Consider the following 25458-nt stretch of genomic DNA (forward strand, 5'->3'; position numbering starts at 1 on the left):
TCACTGGAGGAACATTTAGAATGCAGGACTTTTACTGTGACAGAGTATTCCTACACTCTGGTACTTCTACTTTACTCAAGTACAAGATCTGAGTACTTCTACTTTTACTCAAGTACAAGATCTGAGTACTTCTACTTTTACTCAAGTACAAGACCTGAGGACTTCTACTTTTACTCAAGTACAAGATCTTACTACTTCTACTTTTACTCAAGTACAAGATCTGAAGAGTTCTACTTTTACTCAAGTACAAGATCGTAGTACTTCTACTTTTACTCAAGTACAATATCTTAGTACTGCTCTCAGCTCTGATTCTAAGTATATATCTGAGTTTGAGTTTTCTTTTGAGTATATAACATTCAGAAGAGAATGACATATTTCAGACGAGATCACACAGGTAAACACACACACACACACACACACACACACACACACACACACACACACACAACACACACCATCTCGCCGCAGCATTACAGCCAAAGTCCTCTGGCTTTTGCCTGAACCTCATGGTGTGTTTATATATCCATGCTCCATCATTTGACTGCACAAAAAACACCTGCATTTAATCATAGCCCCATACTTCTCTCTCTCTCTCCCTCTCTTCCACCCACATACACACACACACACACACACACACACACACACACACACACACACACACACACACACACACACACACACACACACACACACACACACACACACACACACACACAAACATCACACACACACACACATCTGCTTCTTTTTGTAAACACTCATAACTCTTTAAGAGGAGGATCCCACTCAGTGTGCAGCCAAAAATGCACATCCCTGTTTCCTCCATACTACTCTCACGAATACACTTACAGATGTTCATTATTTAAGTAGAAGAGTTTAAAAGAATAATATTTAAAATGTGGGAGCAGCTGGAGGGGTTTAAGGTCAGGGGCTTATTCTACAGAGGTCACCATGCTGTAATCCGATCTGGGACTGGAGGAAGGGCAAAAAAAGGTTTCAGTCAACTCAACTGTTCGATAGGTTTTATAGTACTAACTGCATTTATATACCGCTGATCTCTCAGTCCCTCTCATCTCCTACAACCCTGCTGCTCTTTATACCGTATGATATTCATTTTTCATATACCGTAATACCACTGAAAAAGTGGCGAAGGGCGCTCTTTCACTGCCGCACTACTGAAATGCATGCTGGGGTAAAGTGAAGCTGAATGTCAAGACGGACACTGAAGAAAATGAGACTGGAGATGGAGATACAACAAACAAGAAGAGCAGAGGAGAGGAGCTGTGTCGGGTCCTTCTGAAAAATATGACGTGGACCAATCAAACATTTATTGCAAATGTTGTCAAACTAAAATTGTTGATGTCTGCTTCATCAAGCAATGCTGGGGAAATTAAATTCAAAGTCTGTTAGGATGTGGTTAGCTAGCTTAGCATAAAGACTGGGAGCAGTGGAGGAAGCTTGTCTAAGGTTAAAATACTCAAATCAATCATTAAAAACATCTCTTATTCAAAAGCCATATAGTATGTCATCCTATGCTTATATTTTGGTTGTAGAAGTTTATAATCTTCATTGTATTCTAAGATGTTTACACACAGGCTACATTTCATGTTATTGCTTTCAGCTGACCTAATACAGTTGTGTGAAATCTGTTGACATGATACACTTATTTAAAGTCAACGTTTCGGCCCCGGCCGTGGCACAACTGGCTGGGACACCTGCACTGTAGGCCGGCGACCCGGGTTCGATTCCACACTCGTGTTCCTTCCCGGATCCCACCCTGACCCTCTCTCCCACTTTCCTGTCACTCTCCACTGTCCTATCCGTCCCCCCCCCCCCCAAAACAAATATATAAAGTCAACGTTTCAGTTTATTCAGTGCAGTATATGATACGTGTCATTTAAGCTGGGGATGTCCGAACCACCTTTGGAAATGGTTAGTTTTGTTGCCATCACTTTGCATTGGGATCATTTGTTAAACTTCTTCTGGAAATAGCGTCTTAAAGAACTGTACACTTGGAAAAGGTTTATTTGCAAAAGAGAACATGTAGAATCTGGAGGACTGTTCACATCTGATATGATTAATAATTGAATAGAGATTAATAAAGCAGTTGTGGCTTCCGCTTTGCAGCAGTGTAGCAGTTACTGTTTGTATGTATATATGTTGTTTGCGGGGGGCTTCATTCCGTAGTGGTTTATTGAATCCGAAAAAAGTGTCCCCTCCACTTTTTCTAACATGGTCTTCTGTCTACCTGTCACTCAGTTAGCAGGTCAATCAGGAAGCGTTCAACGAGCAAAATTCAACCAAACGGCCGAAAATCTCACACAACCATCCTATGATCTCACCGTGGGGCTGAGCCATCTGTGTGTTTACGGAGGCAGTTATTGGAGTCTGATCGCTCCGTCTCACTTTACCTTTCGATAGTTTGAATGTTTGCTTGGGTGCAGGGTGACTGAGAAAAGGGGAACAATGTGAGGGGGTGGGCGAGGGTGAGGCACAACAGACACAGACCTAATATTGACAATCTTTCACTGTACTGAGGACCGACTGGCAGTACTATCCTGAAGAGCAAGTGGTATCACAAGGCAGCGAAGGCTAGTCAGTTAGCATGCTAATCTCAATATATCTCCCTGCAGCACAGTTCGTTACGTCTTAGACAGAACCGCAGCACTTTTCACACTGTTGATAATGTTAGCTCATGTCTGTTTGCTTAACAGTTCCAATTCTGGCATATATTAAACATTGCAGCCTTTAAACATTCGAAATAGAAGTGTAGAAATGGGTCGGGGTTCATGGGGAATTTATCTGCTGGAACTATTTTTCTCTCTTAAAATTAAACAAAATAGTATTGGCGGGAACAATGTCATCGGCAGGTTGGTTTGATCTTTGATTGAGGTTGGAGAGTGATATTGTTTTGGAACTGGATCACACATAAGCAGGCCCGGTGGGATGGTATGCCCAGAGAGCCCCCCCCCCCCCCCAATAGTTCACTATCTTTTTTTCATATATTGAGAGTTTTTGGGATGTGGCTATTGGGCAAAACCTGCAGATCTTTCTTCACTTCCAAAATATTGAATATGAATAGGAATCATACAAGCATTGCACATTGTGTGGTAAACATAGATCTACTTGCCCCCTCCCTCACACACTACCACCTGATACACACACACACACACACACACACACACACACACACACACACACACACACACACACACACACACACACACACACACACACACACACACACACACACAGTCTTGCACAACTTTCATACCTATTAAAGGTCTTGCTGCTATGGTTACGGCAGGTGTTGGCAGGTGGTGTTGCCAGGTCATTTTGTCAGGGCTTAACTGTCAAGTGAGGCCTGAAAATGTGTTTAAAGGTAACCCAATATGAAGCTCACCCAAAAACAGAATGTGTACTCATATGAAATACACAGATTTTTCCCCGCAGAGGTCCAGGCCCCGGAGCTCATGTAGTGTTCACCTGTAATGCTCTGCTGTTTCAACATGGCGCACATGCTGATTGTGGGCTGCATCTGAATTTCTAAATATACTGTCAATGGCTTCACGTATGCTGCTTCGGATCAGTGGGAATACATCCTACCATATGTATAAATAGCGAGGGTGTACTTATAATTGTACAGTTATTCCTGATTAATACACTCACAGACCAGCGGCGAATATAATGTTTACATCAGGATCATCAGCATGCTAATTCCAAAAGATATCCCTGACATAACCCAAATACTGTGACCTGGTGGCTCTTCTTTATGTTTAACAATTTAAATTCTGGCATATATTAAACATTGCTCCCTGTTAAACATGCAAAAACAGAAATGTAAAAATGGGTTGTGGTTCATTGGATCTGCTAGAACTATGTATTTCAACTGTTCATTTCCAATAAATAGTTCAGGCACTTCAGTCTGAGGCAGGTTGGTTTGATCATTGATCGGGGTTGGGGAGTGATATAGATGTCCAGGCCAAGACCCAAAGTTTATGTCATATTTACTTACAGTATATCCCTCTACTGGCCCGATATTGGGTCCACATCTTCGCAGCTCCACAGACATTGTGTTCCATTAGCTAGGCTGCTTGTGGGCTGCATTTCCACTGACTTTCTAAATGTACTACCTTGTCAATGACTTCACCACTTCTGCTTCAGATCAGTGGGATTGTAGCCTAGCACATGTTTAAATAGGGAAGATGTACTTATAATTGTTACATGTCATTACAATTAGCCTGACTAATACACTCACATACTGCGCCGCCTGTTGTGTTGAACACTGGTCCCGCTCACAGAAATGAGCCAAACCAAGGATTTATATCTGCTGCACATAACTGAAAGTGTCATGAGTAAATGCGTGTGTGAGAGTCTTTTTTACAGTAGTAGTGAAGATGTATCCTCCAGAAAACCTCCTCTGTTTATTCCCCCTCAATGATGTGCTCTGTCAGCTCAAACTACTAGATGCACCTGAAAGCACACACATGGTTCCCTGCATGCAGGGAGAACGATTGAAAAGCCTACCTCGTAAGCATTCTTTATATTGAGCAGCTGTCCAGTGGCCGCTACATGTCCCACAATGCCCTTGTTCCACTCCAGCCGGATACAGCTGCTGGAGGACTCCTCGAGCGTGGATCCCTCGGCGACATCGAATAGACGGCTGACCAAGAACTTCCTGTTGGAGCTGTCCTCGCCCACCTGGGACCAAACACAGAAACAACCGGATATGGTTGCACGACTCATCAAAACAAGGAAATATATTACTGCGCTAACACCACAAACACATCCAGAAAGCAAACAAAGAAACTCATTTCAGGCGAGATATCAAGATGATATGGATTTTCCAGAATAATAATATTCATAAAAACAAATCTTATGAAAGTGTGACAGTAAGAATTCCTTTCCCCCTGTATATTGTATTCTTTTAAAATGTAAAAGAATACAATATACAGTATATACCTCTTCAGCATTATCATTTTCTCAGTTAAATAAATGTTTATTTTATTGTATTGTATTCTCTTAACTTCTGACAATTCCTCTCTGTGTTGAATTCAACAGACACAAGATTTAAGAAACATTTGAGTGGTCTCTTAATTTTTTTCCGGAGTTGTATATAAATGTATATATATATATATATATATATATATATATATATATATATATATATATAAATGTATACATATATATATATATATATATATATATATATATACATTTATATATATATATATATATACCACTATACTATATATATACCACTTTTTAATTATTATTTTTACAGGCTGCTATCTCTCAGTAAGGTTATTTGACTACTGAAACACAATCTGTTATAACTGTGCAATCTATACTTGTATTTTCCCTTCTGTTATCTGGCTGCTATCACACTTCTTCTACATGCTATTCTTATTTTATTTTCCTTTTTTAAAAAATACTGTTACTGTACTTATTGCGATCCACCTGGATATACTTCTGTGGGACTAATAAAGTCATTCAGATTGTGATTCAGTAAATTCAAAACCTCTGTTTACAATGGATCAAATAATCATGTGTAATGTACAGTAAAGTCGCTCACAGTGAGAAATCCGTAGAATAATATGGACTCATTTCAGTCCAGCATTCTCATGGATCTTATCAAAGGCCTCTATGCTTTTTTCAGTCTGCACATCATGTCAAATATGCATAAAGGCAAAACAATAGCTGGCAAGATAGAGTGGCACTTGAATGACGAGATAACACCTACACTGTGTGATAAAACACTTTTTTAGAATAACTGGAGCTTTCCACATCAGCAGCTTGAGCGAAAGCTGAGATGAGAGCGTGTTGGGGAGTGTAAGCACTTTTTAAACAATATTTCACAGCACCCAGAAACCAAAGAGGCCTCCCTTCTGCTGCTTTGGCTGATCAGGGTGTTCCAGGGACAAGGTGAGATTTTTCTAACTGTGGGGACAAAACTGAGAGAAATTATTTTCAAGACATTTATTTGTTTCACTATGTGTTTTACAATCATAAGTAACATTAACCGTAAGCTCAAATATGAACTGTTTCAAAATCAAATATAATACAATATAAACATGTATGTGGATTAACAAATGAATATATAGGCCTATACAGTTCCGGAAAAAACCACTCCACATTTTTCTTAAATCCATATCTCTACATGTGTGGCAGCCATTCCATGATGAATTCCAACACAGAGAACTGTTGTCAGTAGTTTATAAAATACAGTAGAAAAATAAAAATCATTGAACTCAAAGACATATATATATATAACAAATAAAACAAGAGAAAATGATAATGCTCAAGTGGTCTCTTCATTTTTCCCGCGGCTGTATATATATTTATTTTTTCTTTAGGGGGGGACGTATCCCTCCCGTCCCTCCCACTATCTGCACCCCTGGGGTGTTCAAACTATGGCCCTTGGCTCATTTTTAATTGGCCTGCAGCAAATAACAGTCTAGTGGAATATGGCCGACACCTGAAACTAGTGCTTGTCTTATTGTACTTCTTAAACATATATTACACAGTATTCATGGATTAATAAAGCCACTTTTCAAATAAATTCAGTCAATTAAAGTTGAAACCATTTTCCAACTAATCTTAGTTGAATAACGAGCTTGAAATACACACTTCCTGCCCCCCATTATTATGGCACTCTGAGGCTTCTGTTTAAGGGATGAGCTGTTAACACTGTTTGTAACAGAACCCCCCTGCTTGAGGTCATGCAGTCAGAATAACCCTTTGTGTTCCTACCAGAAACAGGGAGTAGCGGTCTGCAGCAATCAGCTCGTTGATGTGGAGGAATATCTTGTGACAGAGTGCTGTCACGTCCAGATGGCTCGACACGTCCTTCACCAGTTCCAGCAGCCTGGCGCAGCGGTCACTTCCTGCCTCGCCGCACCCACCACCATTAGCCCCCGCACAAACACCACCCTCACCCATCACAGGGCCGCGCAGAGGGACGGTCTCCCGGTCGGCGTCGCTCAGGAACGTCAGAGAGCCCTCGGCGTCTTTCACCACGATGGGTCTGAGCGGACGGTCGAACTCAGATGCTGAGATCTTGCGGGTGGGAGTGCCAGGGGCCGGGCTGGGGATGGGGGACGGGCAGCGGTTCTCCTGGAGTGTAGGTGGGAGGATGGTGGAGGCAGAGGGGGGGCCTGAGTCTAGAGATGACTGGTGGGCCCGCTGCTGTGGAGGGTTTTCTTTGCAGGAAGACTGCTGGATGGAGTGAACACGCTCAGAGAACCAGGCGTTCACCATCTCCCTGCAGCAACACACAACACACACCGTGAGACCACGGCAGAAGGTTCTGCAGCTGTACAGATGTTCCTCTCACAGATTCACTGCAGGGTGCTAGAATGAGAGTACAATCTAAGAAATGAGATATGACTGACAGTATATTATTTAACACTTGGCATCCATTTCCTAATGACTATTTACACCAACGAGGAGCATACACTGTAATTCCTGACACCTGGAACACATTACAGGTATGACTAAATACACAATCAGAATCAAAATCTTCCCAGAAAGGGAAAATTTACATTGTTACAGCAGAAGTGAAGATAGAGACAAAGAATGTAGAGACATGGTCATGCACATAATATTTCAAATGAAAAACTACAAGTTACATTTATAAAACGCTTTTTCAATAATAGAACACTGGTTAGAAGGTAGACTATTATTAGAGTTTATAGTTACTTCTGAAATCCCATAAATTCACATGACCTGTTTCTGTACCAAAACAGATCAGTTATGCTGCAATTTGCAAAGAAAAGGCACAGGCAGAGAAAAGCTACATGTGGAGATCGCAGTGCATGGAGAGTCGAATCCCTTTCAAAGAGTCAACATGGTAATGGGATCTTTGTTAATGTCTGCTCGCCATCTTCAAACTTTTTCAAAATTCTACTTTTTTCAAGTCTCACACACCTGATGTTGATGGTTCTGACCCAAAATCAAAAGGGTATTACAGTTCCAACATAATTAAATCAAAAGTAAACAAAACCTGACTGCATGCTTGGTTCCATCCACTACAATTATGCGAATATTAGGAAAAATGAATTACCACTTACTTATTACAAGATGACGTAAAAAAATGACCTCTTTCGGGTAAAAAACAATAACAAAACGTGACGAAAACATTTGCATTCTAAGGTAAGCGTTATTTCGCCACATAAACAACCCATTTCTTTCTTTTGATCTATTTTTACCAGTGTACAATTATGTCTTTATTCTTTTGTTGGTTGTCTTTTTTGAATCTGGATAGCACTTTGGTCAACTGAGCTTCCTTTAAATGTGCTTTATAAATAAACTTGACTTGACAGAGCGGGACATAGAGTTCCAAATGCTTTTGCTCAGCTATATTAATGCTCTGAATGCCACAGACAGTGTATTGAACCTTCAAATGTAGCTTTAGACCAAAGATAAAGCCGTTGTTAGCAAAGTAAAACAAATAGAGGAGTGTTAGGAAACATTTTGACAATGCTTACATAAAGTATTTGCTGAAAAATTAAAACTTGACAAAATGAAACTAAAATAATTGCCCTGATTGCTAGAGAGGAAGACTTGGTATCGGCTCATCCATCGACCTAATCCTTCCCAGGTGGAGAAACATATTTGTCCTTTGCCCTTCATTATGGAATATATGCATCCAAACATTGTACAAATGACTGAGTGAGTTTTACTGACTCAGCTTAAAGGAAACTGTGTATCAGCAGGACCAGAGACTGCAGGCTCTGATGATATATCCATATTGATGTTCATAAATAAAGTGAACAACGACAATATAAGTGAATAAAGCACAATCCAGATCATGTGATGAACTGTTTTCATTTAGAGGTCTCTAATGTGGACATGTGCGGATCAAATCCAATGTGAGCATGCCTGTGTGTGTGTGTGTGTGTGTGTGTGTGTGTGTGTGTGTGTGTGTGTGTGTGTGTGTGTGTGTGTGTGTGTGTGTGTGTGTGTGTGTGTGTGTGTGTGTGTGTGTGTGTGTGTGTGTGTGTGTGTGTGTGTGTGCAAACACACTCATGCACACACATTTTAAAGCTGGCTCTTCTCTTGTTTGGCTCCAGTTCTCAACATGCTGAGGGCCATGTGACCCTTTCTTCTTTCCCAGCACGCTCTGTTCACCTGAGCGTAAGGGAAGACAGGTAACATGCACTGGCCAATGAAATCAACCGTGATATTTTTGGCCCAGAGCCAGGCAAATAAAAGCGTAAGAGCCACAAAGAGGCTGCCCGCAGTGTCAGAGCCTTCAGGAGTCCTCCTAACTCCCCCCCCCCCCCCCTCCCCACACACACACACACACACAGGGCCCAGCCTAATGTATCCAGGGGGGGTGTGTGGCTGAATCAATACTTCTATAATAAATTCTTGTCAACAACAACAACACACTTTTCTGTGTTTCTTATAACGCGATCAGGAAGAGCGGCGGAGGAAAAAACCTGTCCTCCTAGAATGCTCTTTACAGCAAAATATTTTGAGATGGAGATGGGATTAAGGTAATGTGTGTGTGTGTGTGTGTGTGTGTGTGTGTGTGTGTGTGTGTGTGTGTGTGTGTGTGTGTGTGTGTGTGTGTGTGTGTGTGTGTGTGTGTGTGTGTGCAGTTATAGCATGAAAAGAAAAGTAAGTGAAGTTGCCATGGCGGTTAAAGTGGATAAATGGGTCTGAATGAGTGTGTCACTCAAACAAACACAGAGTTAATGTGTCCTGATGAAGTGCTGCCAGGAAGATCAAATGCCAACATGTGAGTGCTGAAAGAAAAATGCCTCACACAGCTGCTGTTGCCAGAGAAAGACTGCTTTGGAATCTTTGTTTGCGTAAGGAATTAAACGTCTCATTTGCTCTAAACCACGCTGTCTGAGGTCTAAATAGGGAGGCTGAAACAGGAAATAAGTGATTTAAATTAAGACACAGGCACCATGAGGAGGGCTGCTATAATTATCACCGACAGTACACACTGAGAATTAAACAGAATCACCCGCAGCCGTAAAGGTTAATGATTTAAGGGCGATGTGCTATTCTCACAGCTCATACTGATTGTGAAGTGGATGATGAAATAAATAAAAGAGCTGGGAGAGAGAGGCCATGTTTACCAGGGAGCATTACAGGAGCTCTGCAGGTACACTAGGATCAGATCAGAGTGTACCTGAAGGCATCTGCCAGAAATGTACTGCTGGATATGGTCAGGTTATAGAGCCTTCCTGTCTGTAATAGAGAGTTAAATACAGAGCTAAAGAGGAACTACCAGAGGAAATGTTCACTGGAAAAAATGCTGCTCCCAAAACAAGTAAAAAAATAATGCAACACTGTGTTTCGCTTGCAATAAGTAAAACAAGTTCTTGTTTTACGAGGGATATTTAGACTCATCAGATCCTGTAATTTGCTGGTATTCTGAACTACATTTACCAGGGTCAGGAAATGTTGTGTTACAAAATAAGCCACACACGTTCTGTTTTCTGATGTTAGTGAGAGATTTTCCATTAAAAATGTGTTTTCTAAAATAAATCAGATGGATTGAAACAAGAAGATCCCTCTTTTATAAATACCATCAGCTAAAAAAAACGTGTGACAATACAATGCATTGTCTAGAAACAGGAGCCTATATCTCACTGCATTGCTACTTCCTAAGTTATTATATCAAGGGTAAAGACATATTCTGACTTGATACATGTGACACATGTAGCCTACTTGGCAAAATTTCGGATCTTTGCCGTTCCTGATTGGCTGATGTGGCTGTGCACAAAAGGCAAACTGATGGTGACTGTTTTTCTGCAAAGATGTTCACGAGAAACTACACCATTACGCACAGAAACTAAATACAGCAGGTTTTATGTCCCCCGCCCCCCAGCCGCTTTACCTTGACGCCTTCCTGATAAAGTAGGAGTGAGTGAACTCCAGGTGGTCGTCCAGCCACGCTTCCATCCTTTCGCTTTCCGGGAAGCAGCAGTCCTCCATGGCACAAAGGCGAGCGCAAAGAGCCGCTGTGTGCTCCGGTTACCGGCTACATCTACACATGGGAGAGCCGGTACCGAATAACAGTGAGACAGCAGCTCACAGAGAGAGAGTGAGCTGCTCCGGTCATACAGCGGGACTGTGCGCTTCCTAGTTAGTGAGGCGACTAGTGAGGGAGGAGGGAGTGAGGAGAGAGGGAGAGCACACCCCCTGTCTTTCACCTTTATCATAAAGAGTGCTGCTAATAAACCGTGCACACTGATCTGCACACCTCCACTTTAAAACATAATGTGCTGCAGTGTCACCTATTCTCGTAAATTCATTTAAATACAGTTTTTAGTTTCTTTTGAATGTTTATATTTGGTGTCAATACTTTTCTTTATTCTTTTATGTTTAATCTTTTATTTAATATACAGCTCTGGAAAAAAATAAGAGACCACTCCAAATTCTGTGTGTCTGTGTTCAGTGTCTGCTGAATTCCAACACAGAGACAAATTGTCAGTAGTTTATATCTTATAAAGGGATACTCCACTTATGAGTGCACTTCCATAACTTTAGTGTAATCTCAGAAGGGTTAGCAAAAAATGGTTCGAATCAAGACATCAGGATCTGAGATATCCTGGCTTTCAGTCTGTCAAACTGGAAATTCATTTTTTCACATACATTTCCCATAATGCAGCATCATAGTGTATCAATGCTGGACTGGTAAATGCCTTAGTTTTAGGCCACCGCTCATGTGAAAGCTGTTTTTATGTGAGAAACATGGAAAGTATTCAGTGTAATTGTACATTTACACTGAATACTGGGCTCCATCCATCTGTTGACATTGTAATATAAGTTATGGCGGTAAAGAGGGTAGGATCTAACTTTATAAAGCATCAATTTCCTGTCGTGTTGCTCTTTTTCCATCCCTTTTTAAAAGAACAGCCTACTTAAGGACCACATAAAACAACCATTAGCAATCTCTGGGAACATTTCTGAGAGGTTTAGGAGGAGGTTCCCATGTAACATGACATTCCATTTCCCAGGAGAAAAATCTATTGGGGTGGAAGATAAACAGAACAGTAGTATCATGGACAGTTCATCCGGTTATTTTAATAAAACAATGCATTAAAACCATAAGATATTCTATGGAGGTATTAAAAGGGAATATAATACTGTAAACATTATTTCCCAACTATGTTTACAGAACTTGGTTACACTGAAGCATTCTGGGAATATCCGAGGCAATAATTTAACAAAGTGTAATATTTCTAATGAAACAAACTAGAGCATTTCTGGAAACCTGGTGTGATATTATAGGAAATTACACGGACGTATCTTTGCAAACCTTAAAAAGGGTTGTACAGGTATCCTCTGTATCAGAAATCTCAATTGTGAATAAAAAGAGCGAGTTGTTTACCTTGGCATTTTAACCCATGTGTTATTTCATTCATTTGTTCCTTTCTGTTCATACGCTACAATGCTCCTTCAGAGAGTTTTTATCCACATCTGCAGTAAATCAATTCCTCAGAAAGGTGCTTCATTTTTCACACTCAAACAAACAAAGCAAATATAAACTATGAGAAATGTGTTTTCAGGATTTTTGAGACAACTTTTGGGAAAGACTCTGAAGACTTTTCTTACTTAAATATCTGCACAGATATTCAACTTGTTAACCTTCAACAGCTGATTGAGGTAATTGAAACCATTCCTTTATGAGAGGAAATCCACCACAAATCATTCCTTTATAAGTCTATCGTGACCCTTTTTAGCTGATACACCATAATGAAACTGCTCATTCAAAAATAAAAAATACCATAAACCCCAGCAGTAATTAACTGTTCAAATATTCTGTGAATCATAGCTGGAAGAGTGCAGATTTTTATTGATGAAGTGTAATGGCTTTCAGGCTTGTGTCTGCTCTCCAGTGTCCCCCCAGCTGTACACACACACACACCCCTGGTGTTACCTTACCAGCAGATGGTGGCTGCTCATCCCTGGGGGAACCCACCAGCAGCATCCCAACCCCCTACAAGCCTACCCCCCACCCCCCCCACCCCCACCCCACAGCAGTGGAAGGGAAGAAGGGGGACACGCAACACACACATCTTCTTTGCTCTTGGTTTTATCTGTCTGTGTGCTCTCTAACCTTTCAATGTGTCATTATAGTGTGTGTCATTGTTACATTTGATAGGCCTGTGTTGCTTGGAGATGTTTTGCTTTGTGTATGGTGATGGTTTGAAATCATTTACTGAAGTCCATCTCTCCTGGTCATGCGTTTTGTACTGTTCTTTTCTGGCCACCCCTTAATATGGAAATATTTTATGGAAAACAGATGCAAAGTATGCAAACATAGAAAGAGTAGACATGTCCAGCACAGCCGGCAAGATAGCCATTGCGTTTATTTGGTGTAGGTTTTGCAGACTCGCTATACACTAGTTGCCATTGGTTACCTCAAATTGTTTAAAACAATGAAACAATACAATAATAAGACAAAAAAATGTTATAGCCAGTGTTTAAAAGTGCTCACTAGAATATTCAGACAATATCTATGATTAAGGGATTGCCTCCAAGCGACTAGCAATGTCAATGGCTAAGCTGGCAGTTAGCTGCTAGCATGGGCTAACAAGAGACAGAGACAGCAGTGTCGACCGTGTTGACTGAGCTAACAGAGAGAACCTGAGCGGGAACCAGATGGTGGTTTTTGTTTTTCCCATAAGTATCATGCCAATCAGTATGGCGGTATTAGCAGTTATCTAGCCACCGTATTAGCATAGTGGTAGCAGCAGCCAGCTAGCTCCACGACTCACATGCACTTATATAGCTCGGCTAGCTACAAAAACAAAGCCTATTGCCCTTAAAGAATGATAGGTTTCGGCACTGACTGACCAAGCTTTATGCTTGAAATAGGAACAGACCGTTGCTTTGAGTTGCAGTTTAAAATACATAGCAAATGTACAGTAGGACCCATACAAGCTTACACTTAGTTCAACTTAAATTCTTTGCTTCAATACTGAAACTGTACTACAGTATGTTGGTCTACTTTGTACACACAACATCTGCCTCCTCTGAGAGGAATCCTTCCTATTTTCTGGACCCCAAAAACATACAAATTATAAATGTACACATGTACTGTATGATGCGCTGTAAATTCTACAAAGTGTCATATAGTACATGATTTACATCTTGCATATTTAAATTATGAAATAGATTTGAAATTACAATGCAAAACATTGTCTATCAATAAAAAGGTGTATAAAGGACTTTTCAGGTATCTGTACTGAGGCACCCATGTACACACAGGCACACAGTAAAGTGAAATTCCTCAGGCTATTTGACCCGGGGGTTATTTTAATGTGTTTCCGAGCCGAGCTGGTCACAACTTGTCTGTCCCATGAGCTTTCCATTCTGTAACTGAACATGCCTCTCCACCTAGGTGTAAACAATGACCACAAAGGATAAGAGCTGTGTCAGTACAACAGTAGCTACTGTCATAGTTACAATTAAAACAAAAGCAGATTACAACATATGAAAGCATGCTCTTGTAAAATGTCAAGCCTCATACCCCCAACACATACCCCTCCACTTCCCATTGTCCCTCCCTTGTGGTCAGAGCACACTGTAATAATTGAATGGCTTTCTCTAACAACCATTTGCAGCATGTGTGTATGAAAGAAAACAACTCCAGTCTTGATGCGTGTTAGTGTGGCAACAGCGGCATATCCATCTATTGAGAGGTGGACGCTGTCATATTAGCTGTGTTGTCATATCTAATTTTACATAGCCCTGCACGGCAAATTGAGACATTAAATTCATAAACATATTATTTAAATCCACAAAGTACTGTAGAAGTAAGTTCCGTACAAATACACACCATTTGCATGCAATCGGAAAACACACAATTAGACAAATGACCATTATTGATCACAAACTGTATCAAATCCACATACACACATGCATTATGCAACACAACAATGTGCTTAAACAGAAATGCCCACAGGAAAGAAACAGGTTTGTATACATGCAGTGGACTTATTTCTCCTCATTCTTGTGTCAGTGGACTTTGCCCTTAGGCTTTCCCGTCTGGAGCCGCTCAGTAAACAAGGCTGGGACATGAGCAAAGTAAAGAAAAACCTGAGCGAGCCAGCAGTCATACCTGGAGGCTCTGATCACACATCAGCTCATAGCGCGCGGATATGAATATTGGACCTTGCTTCATTCTGACAACACTTGCAGTTAACACACGTGTCTTTCTTGCATTTTTCAGATCGTAGCTGCAGCCAAGACCTTAAAGTCTGTGTATTCTGCAGCACAATAGTATAGGTCGGCCCTGCCTGAGCCATTACGCCCCAAAGATATTGTTAAAGAGATAAAAGTCGTCTTTTGAGCCTCAATGTGGATCCTGAAAACAGGGCTGTTTGTGAGCAGAGCTATGTTTAATGGCTTCCCTCCATCCAGCAAATGTTTGAGGAAACACAGACGTGGCTCTGCACTGTGTCAGCACAGAACAGGACAGCAGGAATAAATCTAACAGGGAAGAGCAAGGGCGACAGGGGGCCACTCTTCCACCTCAAATGGAAGTATGTTTTCAGAGAAATCGCTGGATTGCATTTGATAGCATATTAAAGTGACAGTTTCTGGGAAAAACTGACATAATCTCTCTTTAAGTCTTCATTGTGTGTTTGAAGTATAATTTGCACCAATTTAGTGACTACAATGGTTTATGTTGGTGATAGACCATACGGTCCTGAGGTGGAATGGTTATGGGTTGGATAGGTCACTGGATAAGAAAAGTTCTGGACTATCCGGAATGATTTATGAGCCAGGTTTTTGTTGATCGCTTACATATTTTGTTCCAAAGTATACTCATCTGGTATCACATGTTTTTTTTTGGCAGCATCAGTCTGGAGGTTACGGATCTGGTGATATCTCCTGCCGTTTCTGTTGGATTTGACATTGGATTTTGGAGATGTTAACTAAACACACAGCATTTTATCTGCCCTTCAAACCCAGTTGTGTTAAGAAACTACGTACATTTACTCAAGTACTGTACTTAAGTACAATTTTTAGCTACTTGTACTTTACTTGAGTATTTCCATCAAGTGATACTATGTAATTCTACTCCACTACAACAATTCAGAGGTAAATATATTACTCGTATTATATATAATATATTACTCGTTCTCCACTACATTTATGAAGTTACCATACATATATATATTTGTGATAAACAATATAATCAGCCCTTAAATCAGACTTTAGTTCACCTGGAGTAAATTCAGCAGCTACCCTGCAGTATACAAAGCCATTCAAACTAGCTGCACCTTTACCAGCTTGATAAACACATCAATAATAATAATTAAAACATATAATATTTATGATTATGAAATGGGCCAATCTGCATAATGACTATAATCTAAGTAAGTAGATTTTGATGCCAGTACTTCCAACGAGTAACATTATGATTGCAGGACTTTTATTTGGAACAGAGTATTCCTCCACTCTGGTACAGTTATTTTGCCTCTGTTGAAACCTCACATTGGTCAAACACGTGAGTGCGTGGTGACTCAGTGTTATACATGAACTCTGTCTGAACACGGTTTGGGTGTCTGCTTCTCTCTCTCAATCAACAGAGTTTTTGAGTGATGCCACAATTGATTGCCTCTCCACCCCCACAGAAGATAAATGACGCATGATGGCACCCCCGCTCAAATGTAATTAACCAATTGCATGGCCTCTTAGATTTTTGATGAGTGTCACTGATGAGATTTGAATTGTTTTTCATGGGAAGGGTCTTGCCATCTTAGCTTTATCGCCCTTGTTTATATTGCATGATTGACATGTGTCTCAGAACAGGAATGTGTTACCAGGATCAACCTTTGTTAAAATTATGTCTTACAATTCTTTCTTAAGTATATACAATTGTCAGAATTCAATGTAGAGTTAGCAGTAGTTGCTAAAAGAGCTGACAGTACTGATTCGTCATCAGACCTTTGCTGCAAGCATTATCTTGCATTGTGACATTTTTTTAACTTTTAGGAACCAAAGGGAAAGTTCTGACGGTGTGAGGAAAACATGCAGCCTGCTTACAAGCACATTGTTTAAGAAACCTTGCCAACGTCTTCTCTGGAAAATCAGATGTTGCAATGAAAAAACAATCAATTCTATGCCCCAACTGGAAAGAAAGTTTGGGTCACCCTGAAAGCTTTAAATGGCAACGATGAGAACTAAGGCATGTTCTGCAAGGGGATCAAATACTAATTTCCCCCAATTAAATGCAAATCAATTTATATCTTTTTTTGATCTACATTTTTTGATTTATTTTGTTGATATTTTGTCTCCCACTGTGAAAATAAATCTACCATAATTGGCAGGGGATCAAATACTTATTTCCTCCACTGCATATATCACTTTGCAAGTGATCCGGGATCAACACAGTATTTGGATTGGATTGATTGATTAGAAGGCTACTGTTTGCCTATGAGCATGAAATACTGAGGCTGATGGGTACGCACTGTGTTTTCCAGTTATTTGGTCATAAACGAAAGTATTTTACAAATGACAATGAACTACATAAAACATAAAAAAGGGAAATACCAAAGATAATACAATTAATTCTGAAGGGAGCATGAATGTCTGAACCATCGTATCTAATAGGTTAAGTCAAGATATTTGACTCAAAAACAGAAAGGTCATCCTTATTGAAAAAATGGAGGAAAAATCAGGATATCATCAAAGACTTAGTCCTCTGGGGACCACGAATGGCAGGACTAAACTCCCAGTAATTCATCCACCTTCTGTAATTCATGGATTTCTTGCCCATGTTGGCCAAAGAGTAAAAAAAAACAACGTTTTGACACTGAACTAAAATAAATGCTGATTCATCTTCGTACTTACCAGACTCCGACCAAACCTGAGACACCAAAGAAAAGGTAACTCATGCAGGGCAGTGATGATTGGGCTTATAGCTTATGGGGGATAGCTAAGCCGCTGTGGCACATCACAATGAGGTATCAGCAGAGAAAGCACCAACACATGTTAATGTTTCTGAAAAAGCACTTCAGGGTTTCATAATTCAATATGAGGACACATAAACATTTCTTATAATATAATGAGGTCACCGATGATTGTTAAAAAAAAATTAAAAGTTTTCTACCTGTAACTTTTCCTACTACCTTTCCTTATCCAGGTGTTTGTTTACCTGAGTGTGTTCCAGTGTGCATGTAAATGGAAAAAACTCACCCTGTGGAAACACCACGGGGAAGAAATGGTGTTGAGTGGAAACACACTCATTAAAAGTGTGTGTGTGTGTGTGTGTGTGTGTGTGTGTGTGTGTGTGTGTGTGTGTGTGTGTGTGTGTGTGTGTGTGTGTGTGTGTGTGTGTGTGTGTGTGTGTGTGTGTGTGTACAGGTTAGTAACCAAACACCATCTGAGCACAGCCCTGGGGCATCACACGCACATACTTTCTCCCTCCAACTCACACGCAAGCAAACACACACACACACACACACACACACACACACACACACACACACACACACACACACACACACACACACACACACACACACACACACACACACACACACACCTTTTGAGCCAGATCATAACACATGGGGGCTCGTCCGGGATTTATTTGGTAGAATATAGCAGGGTATTTGTTATGACCTGGCTCAAAAGGCCACAACAAAGGGGAGACACACCATATCAATGGTAACAACAGATGTTTATTTAAGTAAGTCAAATTAACCAAGTTAAAGAAATGCACAAATGAGTACAGGATGAGGTGTGGAAGTCATTGGTATCAGTAGTTTAAATGCAGGGTGAGGGTTGCATGGACGTGTATGTGTGAGGGTGTTGAGATGTACAAATTAGAACAACTAAAGTAACCGCATACTAAACCCAACACCGGGGGCCTGCGGGAAGGAGCAGAGAACAGCACAGCTACAGGGCACCGGGCCCAGGTGCCCTGAGTTACTGCAATCAAGGTTAGACACACCACAGCCACACTCTCTCCAGAGAAACCCACAGGGGCATCACACCCCCCCCTTAAGACGGGGGCCCCAAAGGAATCCCCAAAAAGCCCACATGAAAAAGTACAAAACATCAACGTAAGTATAAATCTGACAGCCCCCTAGTGGACCAGAACCAGGAGACTTACTACCCCACCGGGGCACGAGAGAGAGCATCCACGTTATCCTTGCCCTGTGCGAGGGGGAGTGTACTCGGCAAACTGTCCGGTACAGCGGGAGTTAACCGAGCTGTCACCTGCAGTTTTCCAACCCCCTCCCGAGCGCACATCCAAAACACTACCCTTATGCGTCAGCATAAAATCATTCGCTTATTCGGCTGCTCTAAGTGCGGTGGAAGGTTTCCGCTCATTTATATAAGTGGCAATAGGTTGAGGGATAGCATTTTTAAACTGTTCCAACACAATCAGTTCACAAGACCGTCAAAACTGCCAACCTTTGCAGCTGCGCACCACCGCTGAAAATGAGAAGTCAAATCACGGATAAACTCCACATTTGTCTGTTTATCGCCCTTGACCCAACTTCTGAACTTTTGACGATATGCTTCAGTAACCAGTTTGTTTGATTTTAACACTGCTGATTTTACCGTACCATAGCCTAAAGCATCTTCGCCACAAAAAGCTGAATAGGCCTCCTGTGCTCGCCCAGTGAGTACACACTGAAGTAGAATAGCTCTGCCTGAATCTGACCACCTTCTTGCCTCAGCTACGCGTTCAAATAGGGTGAAAAAAGTATCAGGGTCACGCTCATTAAACCCTGGCACGAACCGCAAGTTAGAAATAACGTTGCCACTACCTGATGCAGAACTATCAGAACCAGCCCCTACCGAAGAAAGCTTGCCCTCTCCAATCAGCCGTAATATAGATTGTTCCACCTCCCACTTTATTTTCTCACTGCTATGTCAAATCTTTTCCATCTCTAGCACCTTCTCCACCTCTAAATGCTTCTCTACCTCCTGCAGCTGAAGCCTCAACTTCTCCTGCTCAAACTGCAGGGCCAAAAGCTCTTTTTGCTGCTCAAACGTCAAGCCAGCTGTCTGAACCACTACCGGCACGGGCACTACCTCCGCCGCGGACGCACCAGACTCACTCTTCTGCAACACACCCTGCTCCTATATACACACTTAAAATACTCTTGCTACTTTAGACTACTTCATATGAAAGGTCCCCTATCATGCAAAAAGCACTTTTTGATGTATTTTATACATACTATACGCTGCGTGGCCCAAAAAGCTCACAAGCCTGTGGGGGGCAGTGCTATGATCTGGGGTTGCTGCAGTTGGTCTGGTCTAGGTTCAGCAACGTGCCCAAAGAATGAGGTCAGCTGACTACCTGAATATACTGAAGGACCAGGTTATTCCATCAATGGATTTTTTCTTCCCTGATGGCACGGGCATTGTTCCAAGATGACAATGCCAGGATCCATCGGACTCAAATTGTGAAAGAGAGGTTCAGGGAGCATGAGACATCATTTTCCACAGAGTCCAGACCTGAACCCGAGTGAGAATCTTTGGGATGTGTTGGAGAAGACTTTGCGCAGTGGTCTGAATCTCCAGTCATCAAAACAAGATCTTGGCTAAAAATTAAGCAAGACAGAAATAAATGTTGTGACATTGCAGAAGGTTGTGGAAACGATGCCACAGCGAATGTGTGCTGTAATCAAAGATAAAGGAGGTCCAATGAATATTAGAGTGTGTGACCTTTTGTTTGGCCAGGCAGTGCAAATATGTGTACCCGGTGTGTAAGGAGACTCACAAAGTGTCAGACAATACAACCCTCTCTCTTTTCTTCCTTACCCACATCTCTAAAAGCGGAGGTACAAACGAGCTGATCAAGATTTACTGCCGATATGACGTCATATCGTAAATGTGGGCTGGCATTGAACTCCTGTTAATGTCCCGCCCACGTGACACGTCCCAACGTATCGTCCCCCATATACAGTCGTGACCTGAATCCTCTCTGCAGCACCTCTGTGTTTGTGTGTGTGTGTGTGTGTGTGTGTGTGTGTGTGTGTGTGTGTGTGTGTGTGTGTGTGTGTGTGTGTGTGTGTGTGTGTGTGTGTGTGTGTGTGTGTGTGTGTGTATGTGTGTGTGTGTGTTCAGCAGGATGTCTGCAGGAGGGACTTAGAGTTGTTGTATATATAATACTTATAATGTCTCTGTTCTAGTGGTGAACATTGAGGAGAGTTTCAGAAATAATGCTGGATGTGGTTTGGAACATAATATGGCGTTTAATCACGGCAGAGTTTAGCTGAGTTTCTCCGTTAGAAACTTCTCTCTTCAGACAGAGAGCTGCGTGACGCTCCAAACGGGCGTGGCCAGCTTCATCTCAGCTCAGATTTAAAGCTACAGTCACAGAATCAGCACTTCAGGAACAGGGCTGAAATAGAGGGGGATGAGGCATGCTACAATGGGGGATCTGTTTGGTATTTTGAGCAAAACACTTCACAGACATGGTTTGTATAGATATGGCCCTACAATATATTGTTCAAATATAGCATAATAGGAGACCTTAAAAATAAGTAAAGCTTCACATGATTATCAGTTGAATAAGTAAATGGTTGGCCTAGAATAATGTACAAACTAAAAGAGTAGAATTAGTATTAAGGGTTAGGCTGAGTACAACCTAATATTAAGTTGGCAATCCAGTGTTTAAACTGTGACACAGTCATTGCTCGTAAATCTGTTCCTAATGGGTGTTCTGTTCTGTATGCCAAGGGAAGCTCTAAAATAAGCTATCTATCTTGCCAGTGGAATTTATGAACTTTATCTCCTAATAAATACTGAAACAAGCAGATAATCAGCCACTTTACTCTGAGAAACTGAACTTCAGTCTGTAAAGCAGGGAGCATGAACACACCTCTCACAGCGCCACTGATTACTAATCAGGACAGGAATTATGCTAATTATCCGTCTGCTGACTCTCATGGTGTTTGCATGGAGTCTGATGTTTTCAAAAAGTATCACTATAGACTGTAAATAACCACTGCAATTAGTGCTGAACACCCTGTAGTCAGATTTCTGTGGCATTCTATTAAATGTGAACTCTAGCTACACCCTTGCACTCTGTTCCCTCAGTGCTCCATGTCTGCTAACTGGATCAGCCCCGCGGCGGCAGGCTGCTGATGAATAGCCAGCAGTAGGTGTTAGGTAACGTGTTGAGGGGGAGAGGGTCCTGGGTATCCATCATCATCATCACCTGTGGCGGAGGTCTGCTCTGATGCTGGCTCTGCTGGTGGCACTGTGGCTAAAGAGGGAGGTGGGGGGGGGGGGGGGGGGGGGCTGGTAGAAAGTACCCTTGTTAGAGTAGAAGGACCACCCGATGCGGGAGGGAGTTTTAGTTCCAAATAAAGAAGTAAGTCATAGGAATTGAACTTCAAATATAAGGAAACATCTTTCCACGTTCTGTTTTTATTCCCATTGTTCTGTTTGAAATGGGAATTTTGAGAGGTGGGAACCCAAACACTAGGCAGTTTTGGTATTTTGTAACTATTTTGGCAAGTTGACTACAGGTTTACTTTACTCAAATTGCCATTTTTCACTTTAAGTTCTGCCTTGTGTAGTATAAAAATATTATACTCACTTACTTACTTTATTAATATCATTGTGTGATTGTTATTTTCTAATGTTGATCTCTTTTCACTGGCTTTCACTTCTTTGCTAAGCTTGGGGAAATTCCTTGTTAAGAGGATTTGTTGCGATGTTGTTTGTTACACCAACAGTATGACCTTCAACTTCTGTTGAACTGAGATACGGCCTCCATAACCACCTGAGCTTCCAGAATGCTCCTTTCATTATCACCAAGCCTCCTTTCTGTGTTTAAATATGCAAACCCTACTCTTCTTCTTTCCCTCTGCAGACAGTATGCTCTCTGTATGACTGATCTTTCTTGCAAGAAATAAAATACCTCAAAGACAGCTGAATGGTTTGATTCTTTATCCACAGTTGATAAATACATTCCCACCACACTTCAATTACACACCAGTAACCAGATCTCCAACACCTACCCATAAAGTAAGGAATCCCTGTCCATCTGTTGGTGGGTTTTTCTTTATATCTGCATATCTGATCACACTAAGCAGGTGTGTTGCTGGGGACCCAAGAATATGCAGTGTTCGAGATATACCCATCTGAACTTGTTACTATTAATAAACGTTGAAAAAAGAAGGGAACTGCGATCTGTGCATCAGAAGGAACTGGCTTCAGAACTCTGCAGTTCTGTTCCACTGCTGTAATTACTCACATCCTGCTGGGTTTACTTTTACAAACAACTCTTGTTGACTTCCCTGAAGTATAGTGTTCATTTCAAGATTGCCTTTCTTATCACTCCTATGAAAACGTTTTTGAGCTGGTTGGATTCTAACGGTATTCCCTGTATTGGTGTCATTGGATGTCAATAATGAGGTGAAGCATTGTCCAATGTATGGATGTCATTCGATGGGATGCTGCCGTGGTGTGTATCCTGGGCCCGAAATGCAAACTAAGCACAGGAGTAAGACAATGCAAGTGTGCTATCAAATGGAATTAGAAAGGCTTGTTTTAACGATGGAAACCTTAAGGCACTATTCATTTTAGTTGCTATGATTATTTGTAGGGCAGATTTATCAACAGATTTGGAAGAGACAAATAACTACAAACCTACACACAGTGGCCTGTGGTTCCCGAGGCTCAGTTTGTGCTTTCTTTACGGAGCCTTGATAGTCTGTGTATTCCTCTGGAACATGAATAAAGCACATGCAGTGTGTCATGGCAACATATATAACTAAAATGCATTATTATTATTATGTTCTGAGGCACATTGACAACAGCCCTATGTGTCATACCTCCATCACATACTGCAGCAAAGATATGTAGAATGGGAGTTTATTCACTGCTGTGAATTTGATCCTCAAACAAGGATGGCAGATTGAGTCCACACACTGAGCCTGATGTCCACTGTTTCTTGATTCTGTGGTGCTCCAACTACTTTGCAGTCGTGAAATGTTTAGTTACATCCTACTCAAAGCAATAATAATATAAATAAAGGTGTTAATGTATCATCTCTACAACTTTCTACATGTGTAACTCACACACCATTTTATTATTTCAGCCTTGCTTTTTATACTATGCAGGTAAAAAGACCTGTCATTAAAAAGGTCTAGTGTGCTTATTAGCTAAAGATAGGTCTTAGTCAAGTTAATGCAGGTTACTCCACAAATTAAAATATACAAACAGTTTGAAGCATATTGCATCTGTATGTGTGTAGCATGAACATGACAGTTTAAGAACATACCAAGAGCTGGAGATGTGTATATATTATCTTTTTAAACTTTTGATGTCCCCTGAATATCAGTGACATACAGCAGACTGTACGTCTTTCTCTCCGTGTTGAAGAGACAGCTATGGTCATTCAAGCATCAGACTATTCACCTTCCTCCTGCAGATCTCCTTTTGTTTATTCTTACAGATTCACAGATTTATTGAATACATTTCCTAGCTCACTTAAACACAGCGGCGCCGGCTGGCTGACACCTCACCCCCGCAAGCGGAAACATGTCCTAGATTCTACACATTAGCCAGCTGGTCAGGATCTGTCCTGCTGTTATATCTCCTCGGCCCCATGGTGCACAGAGTCTGCTCAGTGTTACACATTGGAGACTTTATCTGGGGCTGATGTCAAAACCTGCCAGAGGTGTTAAGGTGTGAAACCGAGGCATGAAAACCTGAAGATAAAGCCTCTCTTTCACAGGTGGGTATTGATCATAACACAGAAAATCAATACCTTCTGAGAAGTTTCTAATACACATGCTACACTAGCAGATATCTATAGGAGCCAGACGGGGCATTGGACAGCTTGTCCACATCTGTTCACCTCATCCCCCCCTCTTCCTCTGGATCATCGTTTCTCTCCAACATCTCATCTACATTTTAAAGTTTATTTTTAACTACGTATTGTTGGAATAGCTCACATCCTGAAATGGAAATTTGGGATGAATACAATGGGAACTTGGCTCCATCACTGTCATCCCCAGAGGGAATAAGTGACTCATGTAACCTCAACAGAAAAGACTGCAGCCACACCAAAAGAAGAGAGGACATGGAGCGGGGGGGCCGAAAAGAACTAAACAAAACAGCGGATTAACGCGCTGACACTTTCCCATGTCCAAACATCACATGTTCATCTTTGATCTGACTTTTTAAAATTTCATTATGCATTTGTGATTCCTGGAGTGATGAAAAGCACGTGGCCTTTGCTTATGTGTTCCCATTATAAAGTAATAACTTCCAAGCAGGGCTTGCAGGCCTAATCCAAATCTAGCCAAAGAGCAGGGCCATTAATCAAACCGTTACACCCAAAAGGCATTTCTCCCGCTAGAACATCTCTCTATAAACAGACTGTGCACACTGTGTATATCTGATCAGTAGTCTGACCTGTTGCACAGCCCCAGTCACTGCACAAAAACACTAGTGTATTTGTAATGGATGAATATTGGTAATGCCAAATGTCACTTT

At 41.3% G+C, this 25458-nt stretch overlaps 1 protein-coding gene across 3 annotated transcripts in view; it reads right to left on the reverse strand.

Annotated features, from left to right (window-relative positions):
- The window catches only part of pde5ab (phosphodiesterase 5A, cGMP-specific, b), a 68579-nt gene that overhangs the window by 41176 nt on the left and 1945 nt on the right, over window positions 1-25458 (reverse strand). For 2 of the 3 annotated variants that reach the window (XM_063900272.1, XM_063900271.1), the window contains exons 1-3: window positions 10862-11087; window positions 6754-7264; window positions 4528-4701 (exon numbers count right to left, since the gene is read on the reverse strand). In XM_063900272.1, the coding sequence (XP_063756342.1) occupies window positions 4528-4701; window positions 6754-7264; window positions 10862-10959 (783 nt within the window). In that variant the 5' untranslated portion in view covers window positions 10960-11087. Of the gene's footprint in view, window positions 1-4527; window positions 4702-6753; window positions 7265-10861; window positions 11088-25458 lie in introns of those variants that run through there. The other variant, XM_063900273.1, reaches the window with a different exon arrangement.

Source organism: Eleginops maclovinus, chromosome 14, assembly GCF_036324505.1.
Source record: "Eleginops maclovinus isolate JMC-PN-2008 ecotype Puerto Natales chromosome 14, JC_Emac_rtc_rv5, whole genome shotgun sequence".
Taxonomy (NCBI): Eukaryota; Metazoa; Chordata; class Actinopteri; order Perciformes; family Eleginopidae; genus Eleginops; species Eleginops maclovinus.